Source organism: Sinocyclocheilus rhinocerous, unplaced genomic scaffold, assembly GCF_001515625.1.
Source record: "Sinocyclocheilus rhinocerous isolate Xijiao unplaced genomic scaffold, SAMN03320098_v1.1 scaffold132, whole genome shotgun sequence".
In the NCBI taxonomy this organism is placed as follows: domain Eukaryota; kingdom Metazoa; phylum Chordata; class Actinopteri; order Cypriniformes; family Cyprinidae; genus Sinocyclocheilus; species Sinocyclocheilus rhinocerous.
Genome location: NW_015627050.1, coordinates 531,615 through 540,707, shown reverse-complemented (window position 1 = coordinate 540,707; position 9,093 = coordinate 531,615). Strand labels below are relative to the sequence as shown.

Below are 9,093 nucleotides of genomic sequence, written 5' to 3'. Positions count from 1 at the left end.
AGATTAATAATTTCTGTGCCACCAAATGGAAAGGGTGTGAGATTATTTCAACATCGAAAAAAATGACACTTCGCCTTTAAACTAGGACTTAAAACGCATTCTCTATATTCAGATCTTGACATTTGCTTACACACTCTACTATAAAATGAGACTACATATGTACACTCAAACATTTCAAACATTGAGACAGTGTTGGCATCGTCAATGATATCACAGGTCGTGTTTAAATTACTCAGAATAACAGTAGGATGTTTATTACTGTTATGAAGGGCATGTAAACTTGAGAATCTCTTCAAATAAAACTGTACAGAGAAGTTTGCAGAAAACTTCAAGCATAACAAATCCAGTATTAGGCAGCAAAGATAAAGGTTTTAACTCAGTTCTTTTATTTAGTTATTCTGATACACAAATTTTCCAAGGAATTACATTAAATAACAAAGGAAAGGGCAAGTCCGGTTTTAAATTCGAGGGTATATTAACAAAGTTTATAGTTTATGTATAGGTCCACACAAACGTCAAATAACGCCGGACAATTCATCAAAGGCTGGATAACTTTCATTGGTATGTTTCACTGAAGGCTTCCCAAATAAACCTGAAGCATTTATCCAGGCGCATTAATGTACAAAGTGAGGCATCCAAATGTGTTTTAGTAAAATATGCATCTGAGGCATCTGTTCCCACTGTTGTCTCTCAGATGTCCGTTAGCCGAGTCTGACTGACCACAATCCATAAAAGAAGCACTGAAAGCATGAGTGGTATCATGAGAACAAAGCTTGATGCGACTGATGAAATGCAGGTAGGCACAAATCCTCCGCCGGTGGATTATTTTGGGGAACAAAACAGTCCCTTCAGTGTATGGTGGGTATGTCTCCAATCCAAGCTCCAGGTAACGGTCTGGGACATGTGTATTCATTCTGCAGAGAACAAACAAGACGTAAGATGAATACTACCATACAAAACCATGAGGCTCAGCTTTGTACTGATGCAGGGGTCAATGACATTACGCTCTCTCTTTTTTGTAGGGATATATTAATTTAAGAGCCAGATGAGATGCAAACTACGTTTTCTCGACTGGATAACCAGTCTCGCTAGTAAAGTTTTGATGGATGAAGACTGCAATCAAGGTAAAGACGATTGCGGTGGTGTACGGGAGTCGTACAGTACAGTAAGCACGCGTGAGTCCGTTATAATAATGCATGCATGAGTGCTCTTGACGCACTGATCGCACATTGTATTTATGCACAGGCACAGACATTTCCGTACATTCACGTTCATTCAAAACGAATGTTTTGATTTGTCATGTTTATGTTGCTATGTTTAGTTATACTGAATGGATCCGTGTACTGTAGTAGATGTATGCAGTCAGCAGGCGGTTGGTTTATGGTTTATATATATGTATATATATATATATATATATGTATATGTATATATATATATATATATATATATGTATATATATATATATATATATATATATATATTTAGTTAATAAATGCAAACATAATAGATGTAAATGTAAATAGACATATCTATTTAGTTAATAAATGTAAACATAATAGATGTAAATGTAAATTTCTCAGAACCAGATGAATCCAATATGAATGCAAAGAGCACATTTCTCAGCGCTAAACTAGATTTTTTTCCCCCCTTTTCTGTATCTTATTTGTCATTGACACACGAACAAAAAGGTGTAAATCTGATTATATGAAAGTGTCAGGATAATAATACAGACACATCAATTCAGTTGCATGCAATTTTGGTGTAAAATGAAACGCTCATGCATGGAAATAAATAAATAAATAAATAACTAAATTGGAAGCTATCAGTTAAGGTGGTCAAAAATTGAGATATGGCAGCACACTGTGTGCCATCTTTGTTAAGATGTTAATTATAATTGAGATGACTGAATTTACTCAGCTCAAGTGACCTTGCTGTCATGAGCACTGTGTCTTAAATGGATTAGGGGGTGGTCGTGGCCACCACTGACGAAAGCTTGGCCACCCTACTCAAAACAGATTTTTGCAGTTTTTGTCCCTTTTTTTCTTGACAAGAAATGCATTTATTAAGATGCGGAACTGCCATATCTCTTTATGACCACATCAAACGTGAGAATTTTCAGACGCGTACTTCAGCTTCACCTCAGCGTCAGGCGCGAGTCAAACGAGCGTGGAAAAGCTACAGCAATCAAAACAACTTCAGTAGAACAACTGTGTACTGCAGTCTGATGAGATGTTGTTAGATTATATGTCAGTAAAACACACTTTCCTGTCCCATCAGCCGTTTTACTGTGCTCACTTCACACACTCTTCAACAGTACGCAAATTTGTGGCGCACGCTCTATATCACTTCATCATAAATAACCCGCACAAGAAACTATGAGCATACATACCTAGTTCTGTCGTCAGCTAAGTCATGACATTATCAAAAAGGCGATTAAAGCTGCAAACTGTGCATGTATATGCAGCACACAAGAAAGTAAGCTGACTGAGCAATAAAGCTATAGTGAGCCCCTTTATTAAAATACCTGGAGTTGAGGAATAATACAAAAGTTGTCATATTCACTCAGTATTACTTGATCTAAAGCACAAATATCTCAATTACAGTTAAGTAGAAATTAATTGTACTCAGTTGTGTTTTAGACACTAAAACAGTCCAGTACATTTAAAGTTAGGAGCACAAGTGCTCCTAAAAAGAAAAGTAAGCGTCGAGCCCTGCATTATAGTCAAACACATTTTTATATTGAAATAATAAAGATTTCTGTGCCACCCCAGACTGGTTGCTGGCCCCTCCCTGGCCACCCCTATGAAAACATCCTGGCTCCGCCACTGGATTAAACAAACCACCGCAAATACTAATTAGCAATATGCATTGAGCATAATCATCATCATCTCAATTATCCCCAAGTTCAACTAAGGTTCTTTCAGAAACCATAGGAATAACAGCTATACTGCCCAATGAGTCAACTTGAAGACATCTTTTCATACAAAGACTGAAGTAATTAGGCTACTTGATAAAATGAGGACAAAAAGGGATGCTGCCTTTTCTGAGAACAAGAATCTTCAAATAGATTAAATCCTTCTTGCTTCCTCTCTCTCTCTCTCTCTCTCTAAATATATATGACAAACATGCCATTCACTATGTGTTTATATATATATAAACACATAGTGAATGGCATGTTTGTCATCTTTCGAAGGGTTCGTCGTAACTGCAAACTGTTGATGCAGCTTATTCCAATGGTCCACATACAATTTTATTAAATTTTTTTTATTAAATAGCTAAATATCTCATTTTGTGAGCCACCAGAAAAAAATTTATGCACACAAAAACAAGGATCAATTAAATGTTTTTTTGAATAGTGAAATGGGACATAAGTTTCATAGTTCTGGCAAATAATGCGCAGGTAGCAGATTCTTCTGAAGGAAGCTCTCTGAAAGAGAGCAATTCGCAAAAAATATAGGGGAATCTGTTTTTTAGTTATAAAGACATGTTTTGTGTTTAACAACACAGAAAACTAAAAATGTCAGCTTTTTACCACCATTGCGAGTTTGAGCTGCCTGAGGATGAGCTTTGATTTTCTTGTAGTCAAACTGGCTGACACAAGCTGTACTCCAGACTTACAACTGAAATGAACTTCTAGTGAGGCTGCAAGTGTTTTCAGTGAGTTCTTTCACTGGGATACAACAGCCTATGCAGGGCTCCACAGCCATTGAAAATTACTTGTGTGTATGTGGAAAATTACTTGGCCACACCGGTAAAATTCATGGATTGATATAATGCCATCAAAACTCTATAATTCATCTGACCTTATATGCAAATTATCTTTCAACTGTGCATTCTGCTCCATTAAAAATGGCATCCAGTATGTACGCCCCAATGCAAAATTAAAGCATACTGTGTGAATATTAATTGGGTCATGCAGATGTTGCTGGGTAACCTTCTAAAGGTGTCCAGTAACTCATTAAGTATTCATGAGCAATGTTCTTACATATTTGTTAGTTAGTGAGTGGCAGAGCATGTGAGCGGAGCGGAGCGTGAGCAGAGCGGGGAGCGGAGTGGTAATATTTCCTTAAGAGCGCAGAGGAGTGGAGCGCACGTCCATAGAGCGGAAAACGTAGCGGAGCGTCACACCGCTCCGCTTCGCTCACATGCTCTGGTGAGTGGATTTGCAAACACCTGGAAATGTCAAATCTACCACAGACAGACTGCAAAATGCATTATTGTGGACTGTAGGCTATCTATCTATCTATCTATCTATCTATGCAATTACTTGAAGTAATTTGCAGATCATGTCATTTAATTTGTATTCTGACACTTTAATCAACACACAGCCCTGTGACATTTTTTTTTAAAGAACTTTAAATTTTAATCAGTTAAAAACATCAAATGCTCCTATTCAAAAATGTGACTAAAGGGCCCTGTAATGTAAGGAATGAAGAATCCTAACAAGACACTCAAAACAAATGCAGGGAGCAGACGCACACTCCAGAATGCTAAAAACAGGCATAGCATAAGAGATGACGTTTATTTCCTTGTGCTGTGACACAAGGAAATCAGCTGAAATGTGCTGAAATCAGCATTCGATTGACAACCTTTGAGTTTAGCAACTACTTTGCAAATTCAGCATAATCCATAATGATAATAATCAACAAATTTTATTAGCAATTATTAAGTTCATTGCACTATGCATATTTCTATGACAAAAACCCAACTTTAAAGTTATATTCTTACGTTGTGAGTATTTTAATTACCATATTGTCCCGAATATAAGACGATATTTTTTTCTTGGAAATACATCTGAAAAAACGCGGTCGTCTTATATTCAGGGTCTAGACTTTGACATGTCAATAATACACCCACAACACTAGGTGGCGCCAAATACGCATAAAACGAGTGTGCCATGAAATACGTAATGTGATGCGTGTTGTAAAGATCGCGAGTAAAAACAAAAGAAGCAGAAAACCTTACAGCTGCATGAGTCGTGACTGTCACGTTAGCCTGGTGGCACCAAACTCCCTTTGTAATTTTAAAATGTAAGACAGTACCCAGATTTGAAGATTACAGTAAGATTTAACTTCTACTGTTAATAAGATTTTGGTAGGCTACTATTAGATGGATAGCCTAAATGTCCTAATTCAGATGGGCTACCTGTTTTTTGTTTTTTTTTATGGTATATCAAAAAGTGTATCTTTTTTAAATGTGATTGTTGGTACATTTGACCAGTTTTTACCATACTTTCAAAACAAAAATTAAAATAGGAAAAATATGCAATATGAAAATAATTGAAGACAAAATGTGTTTTACTGAGAAAAAACAAGATTTGGTTTTTAAAAAGCCTTTTTCCAAAAGGTACATCTGGAAAAAGGGGGGTCGTCTTATAATCAGGGTCGTCTTATATTCGGGCCAATACGGTAGTAACAGCAAGCAAAAGAATGAAGTGAATGAATCACTGTTGTCATTAAACTGTAAATTCATCAACTGACACTTCCAATCCAATACATTTCTTTTTATATTAATTTTTTATTATTTACTATTTTTGCACACAACAGAGCATAAATGATACAGACATCAGTATGGAATATATAATCGTTCAGTTAATCAAAGATATAATCAACAGATGAATCAATTAAAATAGTTGTTCCTTACAGCCCTAATGCATAGTATACATGCTTCACACTGCAGAAATAATAACAGCAGTATGGTAGCATGCGATTGGAAACATATTTCCTGTTATGACAGCAGTGACAGACACAATGACAGGGTAAACAGCACAGTCCTGTCATTACTGACAACAGACCAGCCACCAATCAAGAATGACACCGCAAAGATGCGATAAATCAGACAAGGTGAAAGATATTTAACACGGAGATGAGCATGGCTGGAAATTCCAACAAAGAGTTGCACAGAAACCCCCGGTGGTAAAGCTGACTTAACTAATTAGTGTGCTAATAAGTTTTGCCTGGCTGAACCCTCAGCACCTCCAATTATCACATGGCAGCACAACACACACGGTTTAAAGCCAAGTTAAATAATGGATGATCACTTAGACTTCCACTTTATAGGCCAAGGTGATTACCTAGACTGCATTTAGTCTTTATTTAGGAAAGTAAAATCAACCTCACTTCCCCGTGGGCAGAGCTATTACTGAGGTTTAATTAGGAGCAGAAATATGTAATTAGCTTGTATTGTGTCAGTAGTATGAAGTGAGACATATGTCAGACTGTTTCTTTACTAGTTTCCAGCCCAAGGCTCCAATTATCCCACTGTGTCTTCCAAACAACAAGAGGTCATCTGCTGTGCACAGGGTCTCCTGCTTTTCTTTTAGCATATCGCAAACATGAAAGAGTGAGCAAATGAGAGAAGTTTCAGACGGAGGAGAAAAGGTTGCCTTTGCAAAGTGCTCCAACCTTCCCGTGAGTTTAGCTTTTGTTGAACTGATGCCTTTGAGTCTCTTTCGTGATGCCTGGATGTGTGTTCATTTGTTGATTTGGGGGGATTTTCAAATAGATGTGTAGGTTTTTATGTATATGACTTGTCAAAATAACTACAAAAATAATGTTTTTGATGATATTTCTATACTTCAATACTAAAATTAAAAAGGTGAATAAGCATATCATTTGAACCAAAGAGTCAAGTTCAGCCAATTACATTCAAAATGTTTAATGCAAGAAGTAAAACACATTAAAAATGTAGTTAATAAAAAAGAAACAGTTTTATTAAATGTATATGGTTCAATATTAAGAAATAAAATACATAGTAAAAAAAACAGCAATATTTACTTACATATATTAGTACTAAAACATTTTAATTTAAGATAATTGTCACACATGGGGCCAGTGTTATTTTAGTATTATTTATATACTATTATAGTATTGATATTTTGAATTAGCTTTATATATATATATATATAATTTCAATTTTACTTTTAATAATTTGTTATTTGCTTTTGTCATTTTATTTATTTTTAAATATTCTGAAACAGCTTTAATACATTTTAGCTTCAATTTTAGTTTTAATTTTAGTGCTTCAACTTGCTAAGGCAACATTTCTCATTTTAATTTTAAAGTCTAATATTTTTGTCTAATATTATATTTTATTATTTTATTTTAATTTATTTCTATATTATTTAAATTACTGAAAATGACTTTTAATAGTTTTAGTTTACTTTAGTTCAATCATGTCAACACTGCTGCTGAATTGCTGCTGCTGTTGGTTATTGCTGTTGTTGTAGATTATTGCTGCTGCTGCTGCAAAGCAAATACAGGAACTTTCTACTGCCAATACATACGCTGATACGGTGCTGTAAGTATTTAAGACATATTGCTGCACAAGAAGCATATATACAACTATTGTTAGTGGAATAAAATGTGTCCAGTTGTTATCATAATAACCCTCTCTACTGAATTTCAATATTGCATTTCTCGAGATTAGGAAAGAAAGATTGGCGATATCCGTCTTGTGGTGAATAATGTGTCCGGGTGCTCAGATGTGGCTCAGCAGTAATGAGCTCAATAATGCAAAAATAAATAAACACAGCCCCGGGGGTTTCAAACAGACTGCCGCTGTCCTTGGATCAGAGAAATTCGAGGGTGGAAATGCCCTGTGTAATGTGATTTGTCATAGATGGTGAATGAGTCCAAGGGCACCAGAGCAGAACGAAGACTGAACTTCTTCTTCCTCTTATAAGACACTAGGGCTGTTTTTTTTTTTTTTTTTTTAGATTGCCTGTGGGCACACAAATTCATGTTTCATATATGGAGGCTGCAGTCCAGTGAAATGAAACAATCCACATTTTCTCTCTCTACCTCTTTTTCATATTGTGCCCCAAGGTACAGAAGTATTTTTATGAAATAGTTTTTTTTTTTTTGGACTCTTCTCACACTGAATATGATTTGAACACTGTTGAAATGACTAATGGGAAATAATCCACACTCTTTCCGTGGCTCTATGACATTTGTCTTTTGGGGTTCATTACTATATACTGTAAACGTGTATTTGTGTGTCGTTCAACTGTGTTGTAGTTTAATTGGATTTTGGGGTGGTTTTCGATGTTTGTCTGAAAGGTCTACTGTACATTTTGAAAGTCTGATGTTATGCCTTTTATTCTCTTTTATACATGCAGCAAAGTATTGCTTTTGATTAGGTCTCCAATCAATCTAATCAAGTTTATTTACTCAGAGATACAATATAATACTGTTCCCAATGTTTTAACACATATGGATGTTAATGCAAGATGTGTAGAAGAGCACACTAGTCTATATGTTATCTTGAAAATAGGGTAATCCTGTATAAATATAAAATAAGATCTTTCCATAGTGTAACTGACCAAGTAAATAGCATTTGATGGAAACCATGACAAGAAAATAGCATTTGATGGAAACCATGACACATACTGCAACCTCACTATTGTTAGTGGAATAAAATGTGTCCAGTTGTTATCATAATAACCCTCTCTACTGAATTTCAATATTGCATTTCTCAAGATTAGGAAAGAAAGATTGTAGCAGATCTATACAGGTGGAGCTGGGGAAGGTGGAGGGTTTCAGAAGAACTCTGAAAGCGCGCTGCAAAAATACCTTCATAAAGTCTAACCAGTAGGGGTGGAACGATACATGTATTCGTACCGAACCGTCACGGTACGGACATCTCGGTTCGGTGCATGAGGCCTTACAACGAATACAGGCAATTCACCCCCAATCCAGAAGGGGGCGCCCGTAGCAATGCAACGCTGTTTGATAACCGGCCGCCAGCAGAAGAACAGCGAATGCCATGAGTTGTGCAATGCGCACACTGTGACCATGTGCTGATTCTGAATGCGTCTCTCACAAACTGACAAAGGAGTATACTTTAAAGGCTTGTGCACTCAACTGTTTGCGAAATGGAGCTTTGTGCTCTTGTATCCTACCTCTCTCATTCGGCACAAATCCAAATATTCCATAATATTTCCATGTTTGCGATGTAACGTATCTGAATGCTAAACTATTATTTATTATGTAAATTATAGGCTTTGTACTTCATTCACGTTGCAACGGTGACACAGAGGTGGGCGCGCTGATGATTGGTTCACTGTATTTTATTTTGATAAAGTACCAACTG

At 36.1% G+C, this 9,093-nt stretch overlaps 1 protein-coding gene across 1 annotated transcript in view; it reads right to left on the bottom strand.

Annotated features, from left to right (window-relative positions):
• Positions 1-451: 451 nt before the first annotated feature.
• The window catches only part of LOC107720738 (leucine-rich repeat transmembrane neuronal protein 4-like), a 104,891-nt gene continuing 96,249 nt past the window's right edge, over positions 452-9,093 (bottom strand). Inside the window, exon 4 of the mRNA XM_016528566.1 lies at positions 452-914. Coding sequence (XP_016384052.1) covers positions 849-914 — 66 coding nt within the window. The 3' untranslated portion in view covers positions 452-848. The remainder of the gene's footprint in view (positions 915-9,093) is intronic.